Source organism: Malania oleifera, chromosome 10, assembly GCF_029873635.1.
Source record: "Malania oleifera isolate guangnan ecotype guangnan chromosome 10, ASM2987363v1, whole genome shotgun sequence".
Classification (NCBI taxonomy): domain Eukaryota; kingdom Viridiplantae; phylum Streptophyta; class Magnoliopsida; order Santalales; family Ximeniaceae; genus Malania; species Malania oleifera.
The window spans coordinates 3,051,487-3,079,275 of record NC_080426.1 but is presented as its reverse complement, the minus strand read 5'-3'; the positions used below and the strand labels follow the sequence as shown (position 1 = coordinate 3,079,275).

At 37.3% G+C, this 27,789-nt stretch overlaps 2 protein-coding genes, 1 non-coding gene and 1 pseudogene across 5 annotated transcripts; 2 read left to right on the top strand and 2 right to left on the bottom strand.

The window, feature by feature from the left end:
- Positions 1-1,457: 1,457 nt before the first annotated feature.
- Positions 1,458-8,423, top strand: LOC131165963 (trihelix transcription factor ENAP1-like). Of its 3 annotated transcripts, none has more exons than XM_058124149.1 (2): positions 1,458-2,745; positions 8,000-8,423. In XM_058124149.1, the coding sequence occupies exons 1-2, from the start codon at positions 1,845-1,847 to the stop codon at positions 8,011-8,013; spliced, it is 915 nt and encodes a 304-aa protein (XP_057980132.1). In that variant the 5' UTR covers positions 1,458-1,844; the 3' UTR covers positions 8,014-8,423. The 3 variants fall into 3 exon arrangements, 2 of the variants coding, with proteins under 2 accessions (XP_057980132.1, XP_057980131.1); XR_009139694.1 differs by having other exon boundaries at positions 1,540-5,280; positions 5,369-8,423; XM_058124148.1 differs by having other exon boundaries at positions 1,540-2,767.
- A 12,638-nt stretch (positions 8,424-21,061) lies between these two features.
- On the bottom strand, positions 21,062-24,952 carry LOC131165942 (uncharacterized mitochondrial protein AtMg00810-like; annotated as a pseudogene).
- A 1,969-nt stretch (positions 24,953-26,921) lies between these two features.
- LOC131166390 (LOB domain-containing protein 21-like) lies at positions 26,922-27,736 on the bottom strand. Its single transcript, XM_058124905.1, has one exon. It carries the CDS (start codon positions 27,467-27,469, stop codon positions 26,954-26,956), a length of 516 nt encoding a protein of 171 aa, XP_057980888.1. The 5' UTR covers positions 27,470-27,736; the 3' UTR covers positions 26,922-26,953.
- TRNAI-AAU (transfer RNA isoleucine (anticodon AAU)) lies at positions 27,604-27,677 on the top strand. The gene has a single exon. It is a non-coding gene; the product is annotated as a tRNA-Ile (tRNA).
- Positions 27,737-27,789: the final 53 nt, after the last annotated feature.

Below are 27,789 nucleotides of genomic sequence, written 5' to 3'. Positions count from 1 at the left end.
TGTTGAAATTCTGTGTAAAATGAGTTTAAACAAAATTTATATTGCAGGATTCGTCGACGAGTCACGTCACCTAGTCGACGAGTCCTTTAATAATTTCGTTGACGAACTTCCTCCTTCGTCGACGAATTTTAGTCTGTCCCAAAAACCCCTCTCAGTTCTTTTCGTCGACGAAACCCCTGTGTTCGTCGACGAGGTCTGGGGAAATTTTCTTGGAATTATCACCTTCAAGACGCAATGTCATCGACGAACACACCTTCTGTTACTGATTCCATTTCCCTCTCTCTTTATTATTTAAATATCATTATTTTTCGGATCGTTACACTTACAATCACAAAAATCTTAAATTTGCCCAATTATGCAATAAAACAATATAACTCATGCCCCACGATTTATATAATAATTATAATTTTATAAATTACGTGAGGAATTCTCATAAATATATACTTGGTAAATTTAAATAAAAATGCAAGTATGATCAACTCCCCGTATTTAAATTTAATCCCCAATATATTTAAAAACCCATATATGATCAAATTCTCGTAGTATAATTTAATTCAGACATATGAATATAATTAAATTTACATAATCAATTAAAATCAGACATATTTTTAAAATAAAAACTGAACATAGATTTAATTAATTTCATGTACTCAATTTAAATCGGACATATTTTAAATAACATAAATCTAATTAAATTCACCTACTCAAATTTAATTAGAAATATTTTTAAAATAAACTTAACATAATTTAGTCCACTTATACTAGCTCTGGAGTGATGCTTACGACATGCAAAAAACGAAATCTCTTCAGTTAAATTTTTGAAGAGCGGAGTTGGGATCCGAGAATGATGTTGTTCTGTAATTTCGCAGAGAAATGCAAGAAAAATTGATAGAGAGAGAGAGAGAGAGAGAGAGAGAGAGAGAAATTGAGATAGGTTGGGGACTGAGGTTTCCTTCAGCCTTCCTTCTTTTATATATATATATATATATATATATATATATTATAATATATTATTATATTATATTATATAATTAATTATTATTTTTTGATATATATATTTATATTTATATTTTTTTTACACTTTTATTCATATTATTTTCGAGATCGTTATATAAGTTTAATCCTTTTTTTTGTTCTAATTTTTTTTTAAAGTAAAAATTAAATATAACATGTTTAGTAATCAAAACTTTTAAAAAATAATTTTAATTTTTTTGAAAAGTTGTTAAAAGTTACAAATTTTAAACTTGAAAAGATAAAAATTATTTTTTAAATAAATTATTCCATTATATTATTATCTCCATTTTATCATTTTAAATATATTTAGACATCTTACAATTTTTTTACTGAACAGTTTCTAAGAACTTATTTTTCAAAAAAGAGTAAATATTTTTAAAATAATATAAATAAATTCTTTTATATTGGTCCTTTTAAAACAGTGACGCTTAAACCTTCAGTCCATTCCCTGCCGTTTTCATTTCTTTACTCTCCTTCCAAACAGAGTCTTATGTTGTTTTTATTTTATTTTATTTTAATTTTTATCTATTTACCGCCACTGCTGAAGAAGAGAGAATGATCGTAGTGATAGGCTTCCAGTGGTATTACTGATTTGTGCGAAGTCCAATAGAAAGCTGACGTCGTCGCCGGTCAGATGCACGGCCAGCGTCCCTTCTTCTCCTCTTCACTCCTTTTCCTTTGCTCCCTGGGCCCCGATCCATGCTTTTCATTCTCATCTCCTCCCTTATTCCTCCCCAATCCCCACTACCACCACTCTTCGTCACCGGCGTCCCTTAGCATCCCCCTCCGCCACCACCATCACCGCGAACCTCTACTCTCTCCTCCGCTCTATGGAGAGCCAGGCTGCTCACAACACCCCCCGGTTCCACCACCCAAGGTCTGCCCACCACGGCGGCAGCGGCAGCGGTAGCGGTGGCGGCGGCGGCCGCGAAGACTGCTGGAGTGAGGGCGCCACCTCAACCTTGATCGAAGCGTGGGGAGACCGTTACGTTCTGCTCAGCCGCGGTAATCTCCGTCAGAAAGACTGGAAGGAAGTCGCCGATGCCGTTAACTCCCGTCAAAACGGCGTTAAGCCCCGTAAAACCGACGCCCAATGCAAGAATCGAATCGACACATTGAAGAAGAAGTACAAGCTTGAGAAATCAAAGTCCTCGCCATCTAAATGGCCGTTTTATTACCGTCTGGATTCGTTGATCGGAGCCAACGGGGCTCCGCCGGCGTCTAAGAAGGTAACCGCCCCGGCTTCACTTCATAGACCTGCCGTTACTTTTACCGTTAAGCCGTCGAAGGAAAAGCTAGTCCCTAACCGTAACCGTAACCGTAACTCTAACCCTAGAGCAGTCGCGTTCACCGGTGGGTCGAGGCTGAACTCGGGGGGTTCCACCGAAAGCTCTCTCGGCGATGGTGATAGAGGAGACGACGACGGCGACGACGACGATGATGGCGGTGATGATGTGGTGTGTGATGAAGGAATCAGGAAACATCGGATGGAGTCTGTGGGGTTCTCCGATGACTCGGCGTTTCGGGAACTGGCGAGAGCGATTCTCAAATTTGGGGAGATATATGAGAGGATCGAGTGTTCGAAGCAGGAACAGATGATGCAACTGGAGAGGCAGAGGATGGAGTTCACCAAGGATCTGGAATTTCAGAGAATGAACATGTTTATGGAAGCTCAGCTTGAGCTGGAAAAGATTAAGCGCCCAAAATGTGCTGCCTCCAACTCCAACTCAGGTGATTTTCAAGACACCGAATTGTACGTAACATTTGGTTCTGGTGGTACTTTCGGAAATTTCTTTCTTGCTTCTTATCACTGAAATCAATATGAAGTTTAGCTTTCATGCTTCAAAAAGGCGTTAATTTAAACGATGTTCATTGGATTATGCAGTTAATTTTTTAGTTTTCTGGATTTGATCTTTCAATTGATTTACATTGCAGGCTTAAATTGTGGTTTGATGAGAAGCAGAGTATTTAAAAGATTTATAGTTAATTTATGTGAATGCTTTCTGAGTGTTGGTTATGATAATAGATTTGAAGTTGTTTTCTGTAGAGTTCTAAATATTGGATGAAGTGAGAGCAAGGAGAGTTTGGTGAAAAGCTATTTTTTTTGAATAGGGGGAAAAGGTCAGTCATGAAAAATCTGGTCCCTGATGAATTTCTTTGGCCCTCAGCTGCCTAATTCCTAAACAGGTTTTCTCCATTATTTGGTGCTTAGATCATGCCGCTTCTGATATGTACTTCTGTATGATGGAAGCAATCCCCCATTTTTACCAGACCTGTAAGGCTTAGCTGATGCATAGCTTCCAGTTGTTCTTCTCTTATGGTTCCAGTTTATTTTTCTTTTGTTGATATTGATGAAACACTGGAAGATTGGACATGCTGCACAAGTTTAGACAACATTATCGTAATGGTTATGAGTAAACCCTAAATCCTAAACCCTGTTGCTTAACATCCACAGTTCCTTCTTGTCCTAGGTTGGTGATTGGAAGTGAGCGTTTTTCCAGATTTCCTTTTTTGGAACATCTAGCATCATGTCACTAAAATTTTTTACGTGATTTTGAGCACTTTTTTCTTGATCAGTTCCTTCCCCTTTCCATTGATAACTTTGCCAATATGATAACCTTATGTTTGGGAGTTCGGAGTTGTGATTTAGATTTGAATTTGTGTGGCTTAGATAAAAAAAAAAAGTTTAAAATTATATTTTGGTTTGCCTGAAGCAATACAAATCAGATATAAAGTCTATCATCGCAAACACAACCAACCTAAAAGTGTTTCTTCTTTACAATTGTACATGGTTTGACCTTGAGCTTGCCATGACATCTATCCATGCTTGCTTAGTTTTGTTTGGACTGGACTTGACAAGCAATCAAAATGCCTAGGCTTGATGATGCCAACAACAACAACAAACTAGTCTTAAATCGTACTATAGATTTTTCCCCAAATTTTGATCAGACCTGTAAGGCTTAGCTGATGTATAACTTCTTGTTGTTCTCTCATGGTTCCAGTTTATTTTTCTTTTGTCATTATTGTTGAAACACTGCAGGATTGGACATGTTGCACAAGCTTAGACGACATTACCCTAATGGTTATGGGTAAACCCTAAACCCTGTTGCTTAACATCCACAATTCCATCTCGTCCTATGGTTGGTGATTGGGATTTAGCTTTTTTCTCTGGTTTTTTTTAGGAACATTTAACATTGTCTTATCCAAAATTTTGACGTGATTTTGAGTACTATTTCTTCTTGATCAGTTTCCTCCCCCTTTCCATTGATAATTTTGCCAATATAATAACCTTGTGTTTGAGAGTTTGGAGTTTTGATCTTGGATTTGAATGTGTGGATTTAAATAAAAAAAAAAAGAAGATACAGTGTAAAATTATATTGAGATTTGTCCAAAGTCGTACAAATTCAAACATAGGGCCCAAAATCTGTCATTGCAAACACAACCAACTTGAAGGTGTTTCTTCTCTGCAATTGTACATGGGTTGACCTTGAGCTTGTCGTGACATCTATCCATGCTTGCTTAGCTTTGTTTGGACTGGACTTGACAAGCAATCAAACTGCCTCGGTTTGATGATGCCAACAACAACAACAATCAAGCCTTAAGTCCTGCTAGGTAGATTTGGATACATGAATGTCTTTTTTGCTAATTTGCATGATCGTGGGCAATTTAGTCATGAAGTATCTTTACTATTTAGTGGGAAAGCAAGAATTTTCATTAAAGTTAGTTTTTTTTTATTAAGAACATTATCTTCAAAGCTTTGACGCCTTTTTATCATCTTTTTGGACGAGTATTTTAATGAGTTTGAGTTAGCATCAAGTGATATAACTTCAAGTAGGTTTGTGCTCGACTTCGCTGACAATTTTATGGGATTCAAGTTGAGGGAGAGCCTTGGTTCATTGGTAAGGTTATAAGGTTGTAAGATTACATAAATCGTGCCATCTTCAGACCCCTGAGGGGGCAGGAGCCCTGTACACTAGGTGTTGTGTGTGTGTGTAAATGAATATATGTATATATATTATATTCTTTCTATGAGATTCAAATTGACAGGTGTTTGATGGCTTTGATCTTTGTATAAAGATCAATGAGAACTTCCCCAGCTTTTTTATTGCAAAAATTTATAGTTTTATTTGTGACGAATCTCAAAGTTGAATATGATTCATGTCCTCTGGTTTTTTCTGTGAAGGATTTCTTTTAATGTATCCTGTAGCTCATACTTTGTCCATTTGTTACTCTGCGTGTTATTGAATGGATAACTTAGTAAATCAGGTGACTTGGATTTCCTGCTCTTTGACTAGTTACGGTTTTTGGTACTCCCATGGAGCTGTCTGATGAAAATTGTAATGAGCAAAATCAGGTGACTTGGATTTCCTGCTCTTTGACTAGTTACGGTTTTTGGTACTCCCATGGAGCTGTCTGATGAAAATTGCAATGAGCAAAATGCCCTCCCCAGTTTGGGAGTGGGATTTTTTTTTTCCCCGTTATTTGAAAGAGGTATATTTGAGGGAGCAAAATTATTTGGAGAACAGATATGGGAGTTAATAATTAAGTTGTGTTATTAAAGCCTGGACTTCTATTAGATCTGCGGGGAGAACAGTTTGGTTCAACTGCAACATAATTGACTCTGATGTTAGCTTATGTGCTAAGAATTTAGGATTAGTGTTGAATTTTGATCCAAATATTCCTTCTAAAGCTACTTTATAAATGCAGCTTGAACCTTGACAACTCTTGGTTCACATTCCACATATTTCCATCTGTCCACTTATGCATTTCTCATTTAGGCTGCACATATTTTTTGAATGTGTTGAAACTTAAGAATTTAATCTGTTCGATGTGTGTTTTTTTAGACTTGTATATTTAAGAATCCTGCTCTTCATTTTTACATGCATGTGGATGTATGAGGGTCCCGTAGTTGCAAGAAATTTTACTGATCCACATACACAAGGTTGTCAGAATTGAGATCCCATGTAGGATCATTGGAGGGTCCACAGGATTGGACTGTAGGATCAGATCGAGGATTGAAGATTCTACTTACAGTGCAAAATAAATATTAAAAATTTATATATAGAGACTTTTATGACAATTTTTAAGACTAAAAATTTGATTAGCATGTGTAAGAAGTTGAAAAACACATTTAGAAATGTAAGCTACAAAAAAAGCTTTTCTGCTTCTCTGCTTCTCTGCCACTGTAATTAGGCTAGTAGAATGATCATTCATCAGTGATCATTTGAAGTATAAAAATTTAGGATTTTGAGTAACCATAAGAAGGAAAGACGAGCAGAGAATCAAAGAAACAGTTAGCAGTCAGCAACTGTTGTTTGAAATTAGAAGGGAATCAGAAGAAATTTACTTAAGAGCTAGCTCTCTGGTTGTTGAAGGTGACGCTAGAGCTTTCTACATCTGTAAGATTGTATAAAGGAACAAGAACTCTGCAAGCTTATAAAACTCCAGAAGAGCAAAAACCCAAGAACTCCAAATTTTATTGAACAAGAAAAACTCTGTAAGAAGTGGCCCAAGAAGACCAGAGCTGATTGAACAAGAACAATTATGCAAGCTCATTGAACAAGAACTAAAAAATAAAAATACTACTGCTATTGAAAGTTCTCTGCAAGCTGTACTTTTTCCTTTCGAGCTATCAAGAGAGAGGAGAGTTCTCTGCAGGCTGCTGCTATGGGCATGTATATAAAGTAAATGAACCTGGGTGCTATTTTGCCTTAGATGTAAAGGAGTTGGGCCAAATGGGCCAACAGAGCTGCAACATGTAACTATTGGGCCAAGTAAAATGTATCTTGGACCTCATATTTAAAGTCCAAACAATAAAAAGGGAGTCCAGTTCACTAAGTAGAATTGGTAGAATACCACGTAGGATTCAGATTCTATGGTTCTGCTTGCCTACAATTCCAATTGGGATTCTACCTGAATCTGAATCTATACACAATTTGAATCACGTGGGTAAATCTAGGTCGTAGGATCGTAAGTTTCTATGATCCAGATTGAGATTTAGATAATGATGTGCGCACGCACACTTGCATGTTGAATGTATATATGTGCATGTTTGCATATGGTAGTTGATGCAGTGTGAAAAAACACAAATGATTAAATGGAGAACCTGGTGGCAAGTAGAATTTTCAATCGTCAAACATTATGTTTGGTTTGTAGAATGGCATGGTGTAAGAATGGAATGGAAAGAAAATTTGAATGGCGAGTCTGATGAAATTGAGTGATAAAATCTATTCCATGCCATTCCTATGTAGTAAACGTGTAAAAAGTTGTTGATGTTTATGCCTTGTCAAGTGTTAAGTTTTTTTTTAAAAAATTTTATTCTAAAAATGTTATTCCAGGATGATGATTAAAACAATAATTAGAAAGGGAATGAAGGTAAGTGAACATTCAGGAGGTAGTTGCTAGCTGGTTCCATCATGTTAAACCAAGTGCAGGGAGGTATATTTGATTCTGAAACTACATAAACATGGCAGCATGGTTTGCCTAGTTTCTATTGTGTATTGTTAGGGAAATGGGGAAGGTGGACTCATAAGACACGCCCGGGCACATTTTTCTATGGTTCAAAATGCTTGGTCAAATAATTTTTGGAAATTATTCTGAAATTGTGCTGGAGCGGCATATTCAACTGTTATTTTATGCTTCCCCTGGTTTGCCCTTAGCTTTTTAACATGCCTCACACTTCCACATTGGATTCCTGCTTCACTGCTTAGTAATTTTTTTCCTTGTTCCTGCCCTCACTGTGGTATCATATGTGGTATGTATGTGTTTTGTGCTCATGAGGTCTTTGTGGTTGAGAATATACCCTGCATGAGTGATTTGGTGTCGGCATAAGATTGATGTCCCTGCACTGCTTGGACGATTTCTAGTGCTAGTGAATCTTTTTGCTCTTTTAGATCATCTTCTTTTGCATGGCCAATTACTTCAATGCAAGTGCTTTCTAGTTAGGACTCTTATAAGCATTCTGTAAACATGACATCACAAACAGGGAAGAAGCTATAGCGGATGAGATGGAATGAACACTCTGAAAAGCCTCTGTGCAAGCCTTGTTTGAAGCTCTCACTTCATTTGACCACCATACGCACATTCTGCATTGGAAGAGATGTGGAGTTCTGATTTTGAAGCATTTCTAAGATATTATATCCCTGTATGAGTCCACGATTTTCTTTTTAATAATTTAATCTGTAACATGATTTTGTTGGCTCAGCCCAGATTTCTTCTACTTATATCAACGCTTCTTATACTCGGCTTTCATCTTTTTCCCCATACTGGTCCTATGTAATGACGGTTCGGGGGTGAGAAGATGTGTGATTGAACTTCTGTTCATTTCTTCTTTATTTTTTTCTTTTATTTTTATTTTTATTTTTTTGAGGATAGGACATCCACCTTAATGAAAGATCATGTTCAAGATATTTCCTCAGTGTTCTTTTACCATTTTAAGGTTTCTCTGCCCCTATGCCTTTTTGAGATTTTTAAACTATAATTGAGGCATTGCAACTGATGTAGTATAAACAAATTCTTCTATCATTAACTTATGATAAGTGATCCTTATATTAAATAATTATGTTTGGATCCTTAAGAGTAATGTCAGTGCATGACCTTTCAAGCATTATCTGATCAATTTTTTGAAAGCATAGCCTGACTTGACTTCTTCAATCTAACTGTTACTTTTTATTATTCCGTTACTATTCAAGATTTCTCTTTCAATCAAAATTTTTTCATTCATCGACTTTTCTAGATAAACTTGTATTTCTGGGTCCGTGGATCAAGAACCCAAAAATTTGTTCTCGTGTGGTTGTGATCGTGAAGGCTTCCTAATCCAATACCGAATGACATGGCAACATGTGATTGGAGAGAGCATTGTAAGGGTCAGCCAATGGCAAGGTGCCGCGCGTTGTGAAGGCTTCCTAATCCATTGCAGAATGACACATGGCAACATGTGATTGGACAGAGCATTGTCAGGGTCAGCCAATGGCAAGGTGCCACGCGTTCCAAACCCTAACCTCAACTTCGATTTAACTCTGTGGTTGTTTGCAGGGGCAAAAGATGGTAGCCGCACGTGGGGTTAGTGACGCTGGAGGGCCATTGCTGGGGGCACTCCCGACTTCACTACTCAGCTCTGTATCCCTTGGCGTGTGATGTGAGGTCACCCTTACCCATTTGATTGTGCTTGCTTTGTGATGGGATGGTTGCTGCTTCTTCTTAGAGAGAGAGAGACGTGGTGGGGTGGGTGGGGTGGTGACGGCGGTGGCGGTGGCTGGGGGCGGTGGTGGTGGTCACACTCACGTCACTCTGCTGTCTGCCTCTGCCATCTAATCAAATATATGACTACTTGTCATAAAGCGGGATTTTATTCTTGAGTTTTTTACGAAAATATTTAAATTAAAATGAAATAAACATAGTTATAGAAGTGGATGAGCTAATATTTATAAAAATAGACTCAACCCAAAATAGAAAGTCGATTTCAGTATTGAACACAAAATTGAAATGTGAAGGAACGGTTCTTGTGAAGCCGCCTGCGCCCCTCGGCAACCCTTCTCGCCCAATCCCCGGCCTATTTTTTTTATTCTTCCCTCCGTCTGTCTCCTTACCATTCATTTCTTCACCTTTTTAATCATAATATTTGTTATTATGCTGATATTTTTTAGTACTATTATAGGAATTAGTTTTTTGATTTTGATTTTTATTGAAAAAATAATAGTTCTTACTGATTTGAAAATAATTATTTGTTGATGTTTTGTTTGAAACAATATTTATTTGACTCAATTAGGAATTAATATTTGTTGAGAAATTTAATAACTGATGCAAACTAACTAATAGTTCTTGTAGGATTTGCAATTGTTGAGAAAAGAGTTTGCTAACATGGTCTTGATTTTTTCGGTGTATTCAGAATAAAGTGACCGATCATAGTAATTTGTGTCTTATATTAGATGGATACCCTAATATTATTGAGGTCATTGGTCATAATGTTGATTGAAAATTGCCTTATGCACATCATAAGTTTTGATTACATCACGTCGACAGTAACTCAATAAGAGGGTGTAGAAGAAAGTCACATTAAATTGTGTAACAAAATAGACATACGAGAGGGCAGTACGAAGATGAGCTGCGATTTTTACCACGAAGAAGGTCACAATCGCATTCGGTATTCAAAGAGGACTACATGTCATTGTGGAGCCGGATCATCACATTAATGTCTACTTAATGTGCATATTATGTATGATTTTTGTGTTTATCTCTATACATATTATTAACATACAGTTTGTTTTGATTTGTAATTATTGTAAGTATGATGTATTGATCTTTCTAATGCACTATTTTCTCAATATTTAAATAATAACCCCTTTCTTGTAAATGTAGGCTTTATAGCCGAATCACGTAAATTATTATGTTTTCTCTAAATGAAATGGCAGACAAAATTTACCATCGGTCCATCATTGTTTATTTAATATATTATTGTTAAGTTAATTTTTTTTTTTTTTTGTAATATAAATTAGAAATTTTCTAATACTTAATAAAAATTTTCACTAAGGATATGTTTGTTTTTTCGTATCTTTCTACAACATGGATCCCATTCCGATCGATCATTCACTCCTACGTTGGGTGCTTTCCATTCCTCCCATAGGGCATGAGAGAAGGATCATTCTGATGTCTTTAAAGGGTGTTAGTGTGCACATGCACTAGAGACATAGTGGCATGTTGATCTTAGGACCATTCCGTGGATCTGTCGTGTAACGCCCTAGACTCGTCACGTAGGGCCCAGAGTGTTATGAGACCAACACGCGTCTTTGATACCATTCACGCAGCGGAACTAATAAAATAACGTCAAACAAAATATACCAGAGTTCTATATCAACATACACAGATCCATATAATTACAATCTCATTCTTCATATTACAAAACCAAAATTAAAATATAGTAAACATAAAGTAAAATACATATCCGTTCTAATATATTCAACTCACAAAACTACCCTGTCTTGGAGCTATCTAAACTCGATCACTTGGATAACCTGAAAAGATTAAATCATCGATGGAGTGAGACACCTCTTAGTAAGGAAGAAATAATTTACAACAATGTGTGGCTGAAGTATTTGATATATAATTAAAATAGTCATACAAACGCATTCAAAATCTGATAGTAGCCAAGGTAACGTGTTCATAATTACACCATGGTCAATTTCTCTGTCCTCTAATCACGCGTCCACATACATAAATATTTTATTGACAATTCCCGAGAATAGGGAAGTCTACCCACTCATACAAGTAGATTCCCTCTACTCTAGTGCTAACACCAGGACACTCACCTTTCTTAGTAAGCTTTTGGGTTATGTATCTAGGTAAAGTCTCCGAGAATAGGGAAGGTCACTTGCCCATATAAGTGGCTTCCCTCTACTCTGGTATTCACAAATAATTACCAAAGTACTTGCCTTCCTCAATAATCCCTCGGGTGGAGCAATCTACTTTACCATAAATACTTAATTAAAGTTACTCACAACCAATGCCAATCATTTCACAAAGCTCCATTCAAGATAATTCATACAGTCTTCAATCATACCCACACAGGGTCTATGTCCACACAAAATGTAATCGTCCACACTGGACACTAGCACACACAACATACACGTCCACACAGGACTGTCAATTATACAACATACATATCCACACAGGACTGGTCCACACAGGACTAACCAATCACACAGATTACACGGTCCACACAGGACAAACCACTCACACAACATACATGTCCACATATGACTAGTCCACACAGGACAAACCAATCACACAACATACATGTCCACACAAAACTAATCCACACAGGACAAGACAAACACCTTGTTCATGGTAAATAGGTAAACGACCTCCTTATACCACTGTCAATGTTTACCTCCCAAAATAGACGCTCATATAACAACCTTCTCATACCACTGCCAAAGTTATATGACGGATATACCAGGTACGATATAACGACCTCCTCACACTACTGCCAATGCTATATCTTAAATTACATGAACCACAACACAAGTCAATAGCAAACTAATCATTCAACACATCCACAGTTCTACCACAGTATACACAACATCAGTATCTGCAATCAACCAGTATATTCAACCAAACAAAAATCACAACCAACAATATTCACAATCGCCATATATTATCATTCCACAGTACTCGCAACCATTTAAATTTTCAAAGCTATTTTCATGCCACACAATTTTTCCCAATATATATTATATATTTAAAAATTGTATTTTCAATACCAGCATGGTTCAGAAAATTATACCTGAATATGTAGAAATTATACCAAATATTAGTTAGTTTAAAATTAATAAAATACTGTTATAAAGTATTTCCCCTTACCTGCTCCTCGAGATTCGTCCTAAAATAAACAAAAACAAGACCTTGTATTTTAAAATTTTCAAATTCCTCAAATCTCAGAAAAATACCCTTATAATACTACCTAGGCTCCAAATACCTCAAAATAATAATAAAATCTTAAATTATCTCACTTACCTTGGTTTTGGGATATTTCCCAAACTTCTCAAATCGAAAATCTACTCTGCCTATATTGCAGAGAATCTTTCCAGGAATCTCGTGGTGATTTCTCATCGTCGAATGGAGCTAAATCTGACCTAGAATCGAAGAGAGAAGGCAGAGGAGTCATGGGTTAGAGAGAGAAAGTGAAGAGAAACAAAATTCCTCTGTTGAAATCTAATTTTTGCCCATTTATAAGCAACTTGCCACGTGACCTCGTTGATGAGACATCTGGACTCGTTGACGAGCCCAAGAACACCACTCGTGGACGAAATCGGGAGCTCGTCGATGAGATTCAGGTATCCAAAACTTTATCTCGGTAAACCTTCATCTACGAGACAAGCATACTCAGTGACGAGACTCAGAAGGTTCGTCGCTAACGAGAAAAATCCAGCTCGTTGACGAGCACCTATCAATTACCCCTTAAAATTTCTTTCCCCCCTTTCTTCTATTTTCCCCTTTTCCTTTTTATCATCTTCTTATTATTTTAAATATTTAAAATTTTTCGGGTCGTTACACGTTGGGCAAGTTTTTATCCACTGTACCAGATTTGGAACATTCAACTGGACCACCATCTGATTAGTACATTGCTTGTAGTGGCCTGAACAATAATACCATTTTAAATATTAGAGGGAGAGAAAATAGAAACAGAAACAGAAGGAGGCCGTAGACTTCGTCGACGACATTGCATTTTGGAGATAATATTAAATAATAATAATTTCAAGGAAATTGCTCAGCTTCGTCGACGAACACAGGGTCTTGTCAACGAAGGTCTTCAGAATTTCATCGACGAACACAGGGCTTCGTCAACGAGAAAATACCGAGAGGTGGTTCGGGCTATTCTGAATTTCGTCGACGAACACAGGGCCTCGTCTACGAATTTTGTGAAGGGCTCGTCGACGAACACAGGGTCTCGTCGACGAACCTGACCTTATAAATAGTGGAAATACGAGATTTTTATTCATTTCTCTCGCCGCTCTCGCTCTCTCTCTCTCTCTCTCTCTCTCTCTCTCTCTCTCTCTCTCTCTCCTACGACTCTCTCTCCCTTCTCTTTTCATTTTCGGCCCCACCAGTCACCAGATCGACGATCCGAAGCTACCACGATGCTCCTGGAAGAGTTCTCTACGCATCTACCGGAGCGGATCGTCGGGAAATCAGAGTTGGAAATCATCCCAAATTCAAGGTAAGGCCTTTTAGTCTCCTTTTGGCCTTATGGTAGTTATAGGAAATGATACAGGTAGAAAAATACTGATGTTTAGTTCTGGCAAATATTGGTTTCAGGGTGTTTTGTAGGAGGCCCTATGGGTATCAGGCTAGAGTACAGTAGGGGCTTTTTAGAGATAAGGTAAGGAAAATTATGCTATGCTAGGCTATTTCTAAATATTATACAGTTTATTTATTTATGAAAATTATGTATTAAAGTATGGTGTGGCTTGTGAATATGTATGTAGTACGGGGATATGTTTTACGAATGCTAGCTTCATGATTTTAATGAATTTCAGTACCATAATTTTATGGATTTACGTATTATGATTATGTGAACTTTAGTACCATGATTTTATGGATTTTAGTACCATGATTATGCGAATTCCAGTATTACGAATATGCAATTCCATGTTATGATTATTCAAACCTCAGTACATTATGCAGCATCATGGTTATTTCAGTACTTCAGAATCATGGTAAATCAGATAGACATGTATATAGAAATATATTATACGATATCAGACCCTGTTGGACTTGCAGCTACAGAGCACGGTACCATTGCTACAGATACTATGTTACTTTATGAGTTCAACCACCTATTCAGATATAAGTGGTACGGTCGACCACCTAGGCCCTAGAATAGGTTAGGCTCCCCATCCAGATATGGGTTGAGGAGGGCAGGTCGACTGACAGAATTCAGTGATTTATTCCTGGTTGGCCAGTCAGGGTAAATCCAGCCTACGGGCTGCACAACCTCGTCATGAGGGGCATGTCATGACATAGATAGCTACAGGGAACAATTTCAGTTACTATTACTTATGTATTGATTTACAGAAACAAGGATCCTACTATATACACTAGAAATATTTTGAATTATAACTATAATACTGATATGTTAAGCAATAGGGAAAAGGGGTGGTGTGCTTTATTATTTGTACTGTATTTTTGTACTCAATTATTCATGTTTATATGAAACAGATTTCATAATATACAGTAGCTCATTTGCCACGCACTAGTAATAGCATATTTTCTCTTACTGAGCGTTGGCTCATCCCAGTGTTGATCTATTTTTCAGGTGATCCAGGTAGGTAAGCAGATCAGGCTCGCAAATAAAGAGCGTCTGTAGTACCCCATCAGAGAGTGAGTATCATTTTGGGAGTGATTTTGTGTAGCCCTAGCTAGTTGAGGGCATTTTTGGGGATACAGTTATGTTGTATATATATTGCAAAACAATTCAGAACTCTGGTATTGAATGTAATGGTTTAGGTTATGTCTATATGATTATGCTTCTCGCTGCTTAGGATAATGTTATGGTATCAGAGTATGATAATTATTATAGTGGAAAAAAAAATCAATTAATTAAGCAGGTCGTTACATTGCTGGAGTGCTGGAGGCCTGAGACTCACACGTTTCACTTTCCCTACAGAGAGGCGACAGTAACGCTGCAAGATGTCGCCATCATTACAAGATTAACAATAGACGACAATACTATTACGAGCACGATACAACATGATTAGCCTAGCCTTTGTCTTAGACTCCCTAGATGTGACCTCCTACCAGTCAGAGCAGACAGTCTAGATCCTTACTATCAATGGTGTGGATGAACAACGACCTACCGAAACTTGATAATGATGTATTGGAGGCAACAGATCCCTCATCCACCTCACACAAGGTACGACCCAAATGGTCATTATAGGAATCTGCACGATTGTGATCAACGCGGAAATTATAACACTGATCGGCGTACCAACTACGATCGTACCCTCGAGATGTGGCTGTGGTAGTTGGACCATGTCGTACACATACTAATTGATATTCCACTCCCTAAATCTACATATCTGTGGGTTGAGGATGGATATAGTTAGTGGTATCAATATATCATTATTCGCTACATCAGTAGGGCTATTTGTAACGCCTCGACCCTCATTACGGTCCCGGAGTGCTACTACACTTGTATAACACACCCGTCTCTGATAAACATACATATACAATCCGCCTTGAAAGGAACATACGGGTTTTTCATACTGATCTGTATCTTCATGCACAACAAAAAATATAAACATTCATACGGAATCTAATAGACATACCAAATTTTCTAACTGTATCCTTACATACATTCATTCGTACTTAAAACATAACCTGTTATTACATTCCCAAAAATACATTCTGAACTAAATCCAGTACATATACAAAACTCTTACGTAGACTAATAACAATGCTTCGCTCCAAAATCCCTCTATCAACTAAGACCAATGCCTTGCAAGACCTGAAACAAAGGTTGTATGTTGGGGTGAGACACTTCTCAGTAAGGTGGACGATATTACATCAGTGTGTGACAACATGTGTTTAAACTAGTGGAAATTCGTTACATACTTAAAGCATTCTCAATCCTGTAATATAGGAGATATATAGATATAATTCTGGAAATAGATAGTTTAGCATTATAACAAGTGAGAGTTCCCAAGGTTAGGGTACGGTATAAGCTCATACACTTTACAATCCCTCCGCTCGGTACTCAAACCTGTGACTTTACCCATTTTAGTTTTTAAATCATGTATATGTATATTTAGAACACCATCCAACTTAGAAACAATCATAACTATGCCAGTAATTACCCCGTGGCAAGGGTTGTGCGATAATAAAGCACTGATTGAGTCCTATTCGTGCAAGCATCATCATGCATAACAGTTATTATATTCCAAGTGAACCTCCTCCACCTGGTCCGTTAATTCACCAGTGGCTCTTCATTCTAGTCGACTATCTCGACACCTACACTGAAAACATAGGTGTGGTTGCACTGTACCTGAATTATAGCAATGGTATTGCGCTTTAAGCTTTTTAAGACTTCCCCCAGTAACAAGCTGCGACCCAATATCATATATACAATTTACAATAATACATATTAACCTGTTTCCAATTCATAAATCATCTGTGCTGTTTCAGTATTTTTCACAAACTCATTCATTCATACTGTGGTATAAACTGACACACACACACACTCTCGGTTTAACCCTTTTCACATATAAAGCTCGGTATCTAACCGACAATTATTTTATGCATTTTCTGACAACAATTTGGAACTACAGTTCCCATATTCCATATACATATTTATCAGTTCAGTATATTCCATTTCATATCATATGTCACACTCATTTAGGTAAAAACCTGCTATACATAGTGTATAATTCATAAAATATCATTTGAACTGCGAATAAGGGTTTCAAGCATTTCCTACTTTAAGTTTAATGCAAATAAAGTGGTTTTGAGAAGTTTGGAGATCAAATGTCAAAACCCTAGTTTTTACCAAAACTGTAAAATCATAAAAATCGAAACTTTTACCCCATGAAAATTTGCAAACAAGCAGTCATAACGTGCATATAAACATAAGTTAACTTTCTAGCGGTTTAGTTTAAACAAATCTCCTTACCTTTTTGCATAAAAACGAACCCGAGCGGCTCGAAACGGTAAACTTCTAAAACTTCAATCCAGTGAAAATGCGTATCCTTGCTAGACCAAGGGTGAGAGAGACAAATGGGACCCAAAACGGAGTTTGAAAAGGCTCTATGGAGAAAAGGTTCCAAAACCCTAGGTGAGAGAAGAGAGCATTTTGAATTTTCTAAAAAAAATGAGCTTATTTCTATTTATAGGCAAATAGTCCCAGAGGAAAACCGGCGACGGTTTCCTCTGTCACCACAAAACCGGAGCTAGTTTTGTGGTTGACCCGCTTGTTTGACCCAAAATTGGTGACGATTTTTCTCTAGTTTAGAAAACCGTCTATGGTTTTATCCTAGACTAGTCCAATTCCTTATTTTTCTCTCATTTTCCTTTCTTTCTCTCTTTAATACCCTTTTTCTTTTATTTTTCGAGTTATGGTTCCTACAATCTCCCCTCCTTATAAGAATTTCGTCCTCAAAATTTGCTAACCGATACTAAGCATATTCTACCTTACATCAAAGATCTATGGAAGAGTCGACAGCTACTCACATAGCGGCTCTGACCCAAGTTTATTACCTGCCATCACTTATGGCAGAGGAATATCGTGGTTACAACGTGATGCTTCGGGAGATTACAATATACATATAAAACTCTCTCGAAGACCATTCTTGCTTTAACCTGAACCACCTATTCTGCCATACATACTTACATTCTTACTTACCTCTCTCTCTCTCTCAGCTTTCATATATATATAATCAAAAGTAAGGTGGTTTTTTTGTAATTATTTAAAACATTAAAAACTATTTGCATGAACTAATAGCATGAAAACTGTTTATTATTATTTTTCAAATTCCTATAAATATTGTAAAAATAAAAAATTAACTCATTTTTGTAATTTCCTTTCAACCATTTTTGCAAAATTTTCTATTTATTAATAAATCCAAAAAAAAAAAAATTGGAACAAAATAAAAAAAAATTTAAATAAAATGAAAAAGGTGAAAACATAAATTGGAAGAATGTTGCATGCATGGAAAAGGTATAAAAGAAATCTGAGTTTTTCTAAATCCATATGAATTCATATTTAATTAGAACCGATAGGAGATATGTAACGACCCGAATAATAATGGGATTTAAATAATAAAGAGAAAGGGAAATGGAGACAGTAACAGAAGGAGGAAGTCGACTTCGTCGATAAACACTTCGCGTTCGTCAACGAATACAGGGGATTCGTCGACAAAGGTATAAGAGAATTCGTTGACGAATACAGGGGACTTATCGACGAAGAAATACCGAGAGAGGTTTGAGCCGACTGAATTTCATGGACGAAGGACTGATTTTCGTTGACGAAATTATTGAAGGATTCGTTGACGAATGACGTGGCTCGTCTACGAAATCCCCAGTTCTATAAATATGAAAAATCTGGATTTTACTTCATTATTAAGCAAACATTTCTCTCCTCTCTCTCCCCTTCAATTCTCTCTTTCTCTCTCTCATCGATTTCGAGCCAAATCTTCACCGATCGACAATCCGAAGTCACCACAACGCTCCTGGGGAAGTTCTCTCCAAATCTGCCGGAGCGGATTATTGGTGAAAGTAAGGTGGAAATCATCCCAAATCCAGGGTAAGACTTTCTACTCAATATTTGGATTTTTGACAGTTGAGGAAAGTATTATACACGTAGAAATATTGAAGTTTAATATTGGGAGTTTTCATTGTCAGGGTATTGGTTAGGAAATTCTACAGGTGTTTGACTAGAATATTTTGGGGGTTTTCTCAGTGTCCAGGTAAGGGGATAAAATAAGCTAGATCTTTTTTGAGAAAATGTATGTATATATATATATAGCATTTGATTCCTGGAAAATAAATATATTTATATATGATATATGATCTATATTTGGGAAATATTGTTGAATATGATCGTATGTTGAATATGGAAAACTTGTTTAGTGTGACATGAGTAGAAATGGCTATGAAATACTGTTTTTCTAGAAACGTGATTATGATACGGATTTTCTGATGGAAAATCGGCGTTTGGACCAAGATTTTATATATATACGTTTTGCCGGCGTACGGGCCGTGCTATGTGTATGATTTGCCAGCGCACGGGCTAGGCTATGATATGATTTTCCGGCGTACGAGCCGTGCTATGGATGTGATTTTCTAGCGTATGGGCTGTGCTATGATATGTTTGCCAGGGTACGGACTGTGCTATGATGTGATTTGCCAGCGTATGAGCTATGCTATGTTTTCCGGCGTACGGGCCGATGATTTTCATAATACACATTTATACGCAAAATGATATGATTGATGTGAAAATAAATGATGTGTGATATCTATGTATCACAGTTTAGTATATGTTTTATGATATTAGAACCTGGTTGGCTTGGTCTAGGCTAGCACTTGCACGGTACCGTTGCTATGTGTCCATGGTCCTCGTGATTATGATATTTGTGTTAACGCCGCTGTACGGAGTGGTGTGAGATTGAATAGTCGATGTGGTCATTAAGAAGTGTGTGTGATCACCCCTGGTGTACGGACCAGGTCTGGCAAACCCATCAGACTTACAGGCAGTATGTTTGACTTGGCAGTGGACGGCCAACCATTGTCAAGTCCCGCTTTCGGGCCACACAACCCAGTCATGTGGGGGTAATACATGACAACTGCCAGCTAACCTACTAGGGACGTTTTATGTTATTATTATTATGATATGAGATGAGATATGATAATGAAAATGCAGTATGTTCTATCATGATTTTATATATGTATATATATATATATATATATATATATATATATATATATATTCCCAGATTTGATGAAATAGTTACTGAATATGTTATGTATGGTATATGTAGAACACGAAATACTCATATTGCCACACACTAGTATTAGTTTATTTCCCTTACTGAGAGGTGTCTCACCCCTAAACTTTATAAACTTTTCAGGAGCCCCAGATAGGAGAGTGGGAAAAGCCCTGCTGATATAGTGCTGTTTATCTACCCTTTTTGAAGGGTAAGTTTTGTAGGGACAGATAGATTTTGTGGGGAATGTCCCTAGATATGATTTTTGGGATGTGTATTCTGAGATACAGTGATTGTAGTAACTATGGTATTGTGATGTATGATATGATGAGATGTATGTGATTGTATGTTTCCTACTGCCTAGGCTTCTGCTATATGTTCTGATATATCCCTGGTACCCACGGGTCTAGGTGGACTTTGATCTACTAAGCTGGAATATGTGATATTGATTTTGTTATTATTATGGGAAAAAAAAATGTGGAAAAATTAAGCAGGTCGTCACAACATAACTGGCTTTTGTTAAACCCATAGAACAGTCGGAATCACGTCATTAACCCCTTCTCTCAACTTCCATATATATATAAAATTAAAAGTAAGGTGTCCTTTTTTTTGTAATTATTTAAAATTATTTATTATTATATTTCTATTTCCTATAAATATTGTAAACATAAAAAATTAATTCAACTTTGTTATTTCCTTTTATCCCTTTTACAATATTTTTAAAATTTTTTATTTATTAATAAATAACAACTAAACCAAAATTTAAACATATATGGGAAGCACGTTACATGCATGAAGGGGCATAGCCAATATTTTAATAGTCGATTCTCTCTCGTCTCACTCCCCTGATTCTAGTGCCTCTTATTGAGAGAGAGAGAGAGAGAGAGAGAGAGAGAGAGAGAGAGAGAGAGAGAGAGAGAGAGAGAGAGACAATATAAGAGAAGAGAATTGTATTGAATGGTGTAATTTGTATACAAGAAGGGTATCCTATTTATAGTCTATTCTAATGGAAAAGTTTGTTTATCATCCCAATGTGGGACAAGTGTTATATACATTAACAACTCCTCTCAAACTTAAGGTGGCAAAATGGAGACCAATTTGAGTTTGGAAACTAAATTCTGAAGGCGTCCAGGAAAATGCGTCTTAGTGAAGATATATGCAGCTTGATCAGTAGAAGAAACTGATAATAGTCCAATCGTGCCACGAGTGAGATGATGATGTATAAAATGACAATCAATCTCAATGTGTTTTGTGTGTTCATGGAATACATCATTGTGAGCAATCTGGATAGCACTTTGATTATCGCAGCTAATGATAGTAGCAGTAGAATGAGTGACGCCCATGTCTTCAAGTAACCAACGAAGCCAAAGAAGTTCCTGAGTTGTATCAACAAGAGCACGATACTTAGCTTCTGTGCTTGAATGGGCGACGACTATTTGCTTCTTGCTGCGCCAAGAAATAAGAGAGTTGCTAAGGAAGATGCAGTAGATAGTGGTGGATCTACGATCAGTGGGGTCACCTACCCAATCTGCATCTGAGTAGGCATGAAGCTTAAGTGAAGAGTGGGCAAAGAAATGGAGACCATGAAATAGGGTTGTAGCGCCCCGAACCCTTAAACCCGGGTCTGGTGCGTTATACCTGATCATATCCTCATAAATCATATTCCATAACATACGCAGCTGAAAACATGATCATAATCTCCATATAACATAATACCAGAGTTTACTAATTCTAATTACCAACCATAATAAATTAATCATCCACCAGTATTCAAATATATGCGTGTCTCCAAACCATTATTCACTAATACCAGTATGTTTCACAACTATTCTTTCATAACTGACTTAAAACATAAATTATAAAACATAAAATATACATATTAAAATTAACATAAAGATATACCATTTTTCTTATATCTTCCAAAAATGTTATAAAATCTTGAGCTCTCAAGCTCGATCTTGAGAAATCCTGAAAAAAATGAATTCATATTCGGGTGAGACACATCTCAGTAAGGGAAGAAACAATATATTAAACTCAGTGTGTGGCCATCATGAGATTATACATATCATTTTATAATATTTGCAAATCATTAACATAATACTGAAAGTCATTTTCTCGTCCTAAACAAACATATGCAAATGTTTAACCCACGAGATTACCCGAGGATAAGGGTGATTACCCGCCCATACAAGTAGCACCCTTCTGCTCTGATACATTTAGCAACCCAAAGGTCACAATTTAAGCATACCAGGGCACTCACCTTACTCAGTAAGCCCTCAAGTGTTAGATTGATCTCGTACTCACGCATTCAACAATAGTTTACCGACAAAGGCCTTAAGGATTGGGAATTCTACCCGCCCATACAAGTAGGTTCCCTCTGCCCTAGTGCGTTATGTAGCTACTGCCACATCTGAAACTACTAGTGCACTAGCCTTACTCAGCAAGCCCTCAGGCGAAAGGTACGCCTCACCCAATCGTAACATATTCTACGTACATACATACTTCTATTATCATAATACATCATTCTTTTCTGTCATTGTACATTTATGCACATTAATTCATGTTCATAACTTAACTTTGCATTTCGTTTCACTTTAAGTGGCTCTTTCCCATTTACATCATTTACATTTGTCATTTCATTTCATTGCCATTTTATCGTCATTTCATTGCATAACATTTCATTTCATTACTTCGTACTATAGCTGGTATTTAGCCATCATCAGTTAGTCTACGTAGAAACGTGCTAAATCTGCTAACACAACTCCTTTTAACTGTTATCAGTTAGTCTACACAGAAGTGTGCTAGATCTACTAACATGGCTCTCTTTCAGCTGTCTTACATTTACATGGTTGCATTTAACATATACAGGCAACATTGTCCATATCATATTTTATTTTCATTGCTTTACTTACTTAGCCTGCATCTCATACATTTGACATATATTTGCACAGAATCTCATGCCACACAATTTAACAGTAAAATTCACACATTGCCTGTAAAATAAGCCAACCAACATTTAATGTTTATATACTAAAAATACCTTTCATTTCTTAATTAATTATCCTGAAAATATTTCCCACTTTCATCAGTTCATTTTCGCATATACATATCTAATAAACAACCCTAAACTTGGAAAAAAAATATAATTTAAACAGTTGGCATTTTACCCATATCGAAACATATACATGTACATATAACACAATTTATTTTTTCATTAAATTCATAAAAATTCTGATTTAATATATATTTTTCCCCTTACCTGGTTTCTTGAACTACGCCAACAGAGACTCCGAAAAATACCTGCGGCGCTCACCCGGACCCTGAAATTAAATTCCTAGTTCCAATAAATTATTCTTGAATAAAATATTATTTAATACTTCTTAGGGCCATAATTCCTAAATAAATAAATATACCCTTAAATTTAGCCAAATTGCCAAATTTCTCAAATCCCACTCTCGCTTTGGAGTAGGGCCCAGAAAACCCCAATTGAAAAATTACCTACGTCAAAATGACGACAACAACGATTAGGACCCCGTGGTGGTGCCTGATCATCGATTCAATAACAGATTTTATCAAAAATTGAGAAATTGGAAAAAAATTACCTTTCCCTAGGAGCAGTACCTAAGTCGTTCCCACGACAAATCCGTTCCAATAGAAATGTCGGTGGCGGAGTTAGGAACCCAACGGCACCTTCTGTTTTTCGATCGGTTGAGTATTCGTCGAAAAATAAGGGGAGAGGGAGAGGCGGAGATGGAGAGGCAAAACGACGAGAGAGAGCTGATGCTCTCTGCAATTTCCATCTGCAGAAGAAGCTTCAGCAAGCTTCTGTATCTTGTTTTTTTTTTCTTTTTTTTTTTTGTTCTTTCTTTAACTTACCTTAACTTAACTTTACTTAACATATATATATATATATATATATATATATCTTTATTCCATTTTTTTACTATTTATTTATTTAATTTAATAACATTTAATTAATTCATTAATTAATTAATAATAATTATTATTTTTATACTATTTATTTTAATTTGTTTATTTAATGCATTAATTTAATAGTGTTTAACCACTTAATTAATTAATTATTATTATTATTTTTAATTTTTTTTCGGGTTATTACAAGGGTCCCCTTGATGTACCTGAGAATGTGAAGTACTGCAGCATAGTGGAGAGTGCGAGGAGTAAAGGAAATTGACTGACAATGTGGATGACATGAGAGATGTCCGGGCGAGTCACTATAAGATAAACAAGACTCCCAACCAACTAGCGAAATAGGGTGGGGTCATCTAAAGGTGTACCATCCATATGAGTGAGTTTTGAGTTGAGATCGAGAGGTGTGGTGCATGTCGTACTATCTGTGAGTCCTACTCGAGTAAGAAGATCTGAAGCATACTTGGCTTGAGAAAGATAATATCCTTCAAAGTTAAAAGTGATCTCAAGTCCCAAAAAGTAACTGAACTTCCCAAGATCTTTCATCTCAACATGTTGGCTGAGATGGGTCTTAAGAGCCGAAATTCCGGATGCGTCATCTCCAGTGATGATCATATCATTGACATAGAGGAGAAGAAGTACAGTCCCTTGGTCTGATTTGCAGATGAAAAGGGTGGAGTCATGCGGGCTGGAAGTGAATCCAAAATCTCCAACAATGGTACTAAACTTGGCAAACCAAGTCCGAGGAGCTTGCTTGAGACCATATAGAGCTCGACAAAGTTGGCAAACTTGATGCGGAAGATGATAAGAACCAGGAGGAGGACACATATACACTTCTTCAATAAGTTCACCATGAAGAAAGGCATTCTTCACATCCATCTGAAATAAACCCCAATGACGAATGGCAGCAACTGCAATTAAGCTGCAAACGGAAGTGAGACGAGCAATCGGAGCAAAGGTCTCCTTATAGTTGATCCCATACTCTTGGGTAAACCCTTTTGCTACCAAGCGAGCTTTGTACCGCTCAATGGACCCATTAAAGTGAATTTTAATTTTGTAAACCCACTTGCATCCCAGAGCGTGTTTTCCAGTTGGCAGGTCCACGAGATCCCAAGTGTGTGTGTTTTCGAGTGCCTATAGTTCCTCATCCATTGCTTTCTGCCAAAGAGGGTTAGAACTAGCTTCACGATAAGACTGAGGTTCATGCTGAGTAAAAGTAGTGGACAAAACAAAGTCACGAAGATGAACATGAGTTTTTACCCTATCACTTCGTCGAGGAGGGAGATCAGGAGCTATTGGTGCGGATCCATCAGTAGAGACAAGTTGCTCAGAAGTAGGCAAGGTGGATGACTCAGGTGGAGTATCTGATGACATGTTAGGTGGATCTGTTGCTGGGGAAGTTGACTCAGATGAAGAGCTTGTCTCATGAGTATCGGGAAAAAGATCTGTGGGGAGATTGGTGAAGAGGTGCGAGGTGTTATCGTGCGATAGTTGAAATTTGGATATGGAAGCAAACATCTTGTGTTCCCAGAAAACAACATGACGTGACACTCTGAGACGTTTGGAGTGAAGATCCCAACATTTGTAGCCTTTGTGTTCAACACCGTATCCCAAGAACAACCTAAGCGGGATCTAGGTTCTAGTTTGGTATGCTCATGGGGCTGAAGGAGAACAAAACATGCACAACCAAATATCTTAAAGAGTTTTATAGTCTGGAGGGTGACCATAGAGACGTTCAAAGGGTGATTGATTCCCAATGATAGGAGAAGGCACACGGTTCTTGGTGTAAACAGCAGTAAAAATAGCTTTACCCCCAAAACGGTCAGGACACAAACCAAATATGAGAATAGCACGAACGGTATTAAGAATGTTTCGGTATTTGTGCTCAGCACGCCCATTTTGTTGAGAGGTGCTGGGACATGAACGCTAAGAAAGAGAGCCATGTTGGCTAAGAAAATTAAGGACTCGAGAATCTGTGTATTCAGCCGCATTACATGCATGAAATACTTTCATATTGCAAGAAAATTATGTTTTGACCATGGTAGCAAAATCAATGTATAAAGGGGGTAAAATTCAAATAGGTTATGCATAAAAAATATCTAGGTGTAACGAGAGTAATCATCAATAAGAGAGAATTAATAAAAGAGAGTTAAGATGATCTTATATTGACTTGAGATTGTCCACAGTGACAATATGAGACTAGATACACACCAACACCTCTTACTTCATTAATACATATTTTTAATATTTTCTTAAAAGAGAGCTGACTTTTAAAAAATTTGTTCTCCACCTTTTCACTCCCCCAATAGTGTTACATAAATTTTAAATATAGAACTGACTTTTAAAAATTAGTTTCCTTCATTTAAACTCTTGAAATGACATTTAATCTAAAGCTTACTTTTAAAAAAACTACTTTACTTAAAATCCTACAATTATGTTTATTCCAATTTAAATTAAATCTCTCCCCAAAAGCACTCTTCAATTCCACTCATCATTTTAAAGCCAATTGTGCAAAACGTTGTTGTTCATGTGTCTTGGTCTAAAAGAAAGAATTTTAGAAGAAAAAAGTTTAAACTAATCATGCACCTGATGGAATCGGGAAGAAAGGAAAAAAATTTAAAAATTGAGTTTCTGGTGCTCCTATTGGGTTTTGTAATGATTGCTGCACTGTACTGACACTGCAAAAATTATCCTCTGGAGAGTTCTCTTACCAATTTTGCTTACTTATTATGGAAGGAGGCAGGCAGCTATCGTAGCTCGAACCATTGCCACCAAATTAATGGATTTCGTTTCATTTTCTAAAATTGCCTTCTGCTTTAATTTAAAGTTTACCTCTTTAATTAGATGAATGAGAATGAGAGTCGTCAGTCCCCATGCATCGAAATTCCCAACACGGCAGCACCCCCCTCTCCCACCAGGTTAATTATAAATCGCTAGGTGAGCATAAACTGAAGGCCTAATTCTATGAAATGGGAAACAGAGACTGAAAGAAAAAAAAAACAGAGCTGCGAAACGAAGAGTGAGATAGATTATACACATCAAAACTCAAAATGATTCACATCCGACAAGAAACCCTGATTCAAACAATCACCCCACAACGGAAACAAGTCGGGCAGAAGAAGCCCCTCCACGTCCACGCAGTTCTCCACCGGGAGCGGCGGTGCACCGCCAACGCAGAGGAAGCGGGCGAGGCGGGATCTGGCGACGGCGAGGTCGTGTTGGAGCTCGGCCATTTTGGTCTGAAGCTGAGCAATGGCGCCAATGCAGCCGTAGACGGGGTCCCTGAGGCGGAGCTCCGCCTCGTAGGCGAGGGAGTTGACGGTGTCCTCCCGGTGCTCCTCCGCCACCTCCGTGAGGATCTTGCTGACATTGCTGGCTCCGAACACCTTGTGGACTCGGGCGAACTTCTTGGGCTCGTCGGACCGGAAATACGGGGCGAATATACAATTGGGGCCGCATCTCCTTTTCAGCAATTTGCAAGCTGCGCAGGATGAGGTGGAGCGAGCCTCACTGCTCCTATTACTACTACTACTACTACTGCTTCTAGGCCTCATTTCAGTATTCTGAAGTGTCCTGCGATCTCTCCTCTCCTAGTGTCCTACGCACTGGCATTTATAGGGGCTCTTGGCCTCGCGCAACCCCTCCTGCCGAAGGTTTTTGTAGATAATTTTGAGTTTTAAAACCGTCCGGCCTATTAGCTCAGTTGGTTAGAGCGTCGTGCTAATAACGCGAAGGTCGCAGGTTCGAGACCTGCATGGGCCAATTTTGTTTTTTTTCCCCGGTTTCAGTTTAAAGGTGTTCTAAAATTGGAGAACAGGACTCGAAAGATCCTGAGCTTTATGTCTCTACGTATTTAATAATAATTTGAGGTAGG

Excerpts from the sequence above, each read along its gene's own strand:
- LOC131165963 (XM_058124148.1), top strand. The coding sequence starts at position 1,845 with ATGGAGAGCCAGGCTGCTCACAACACCCCCCGGTTCCACCACCCAAGG. Across the intron at positions 2,768-7,999 it reads GATTTTCAAGACACCGAATT|GGAAGAAGCTATAGCGGATG; the intron begins GTACGTAACATT and ends CATCACAAACAG.
- LOC131166390 (XM_058124905.1), bottom strand. The coding sequence starts at position 27,469 with ATGAGGCCTAGAAGCAGTAGTAGTAGTAGTAGTAATAGGAGCAGTGAG.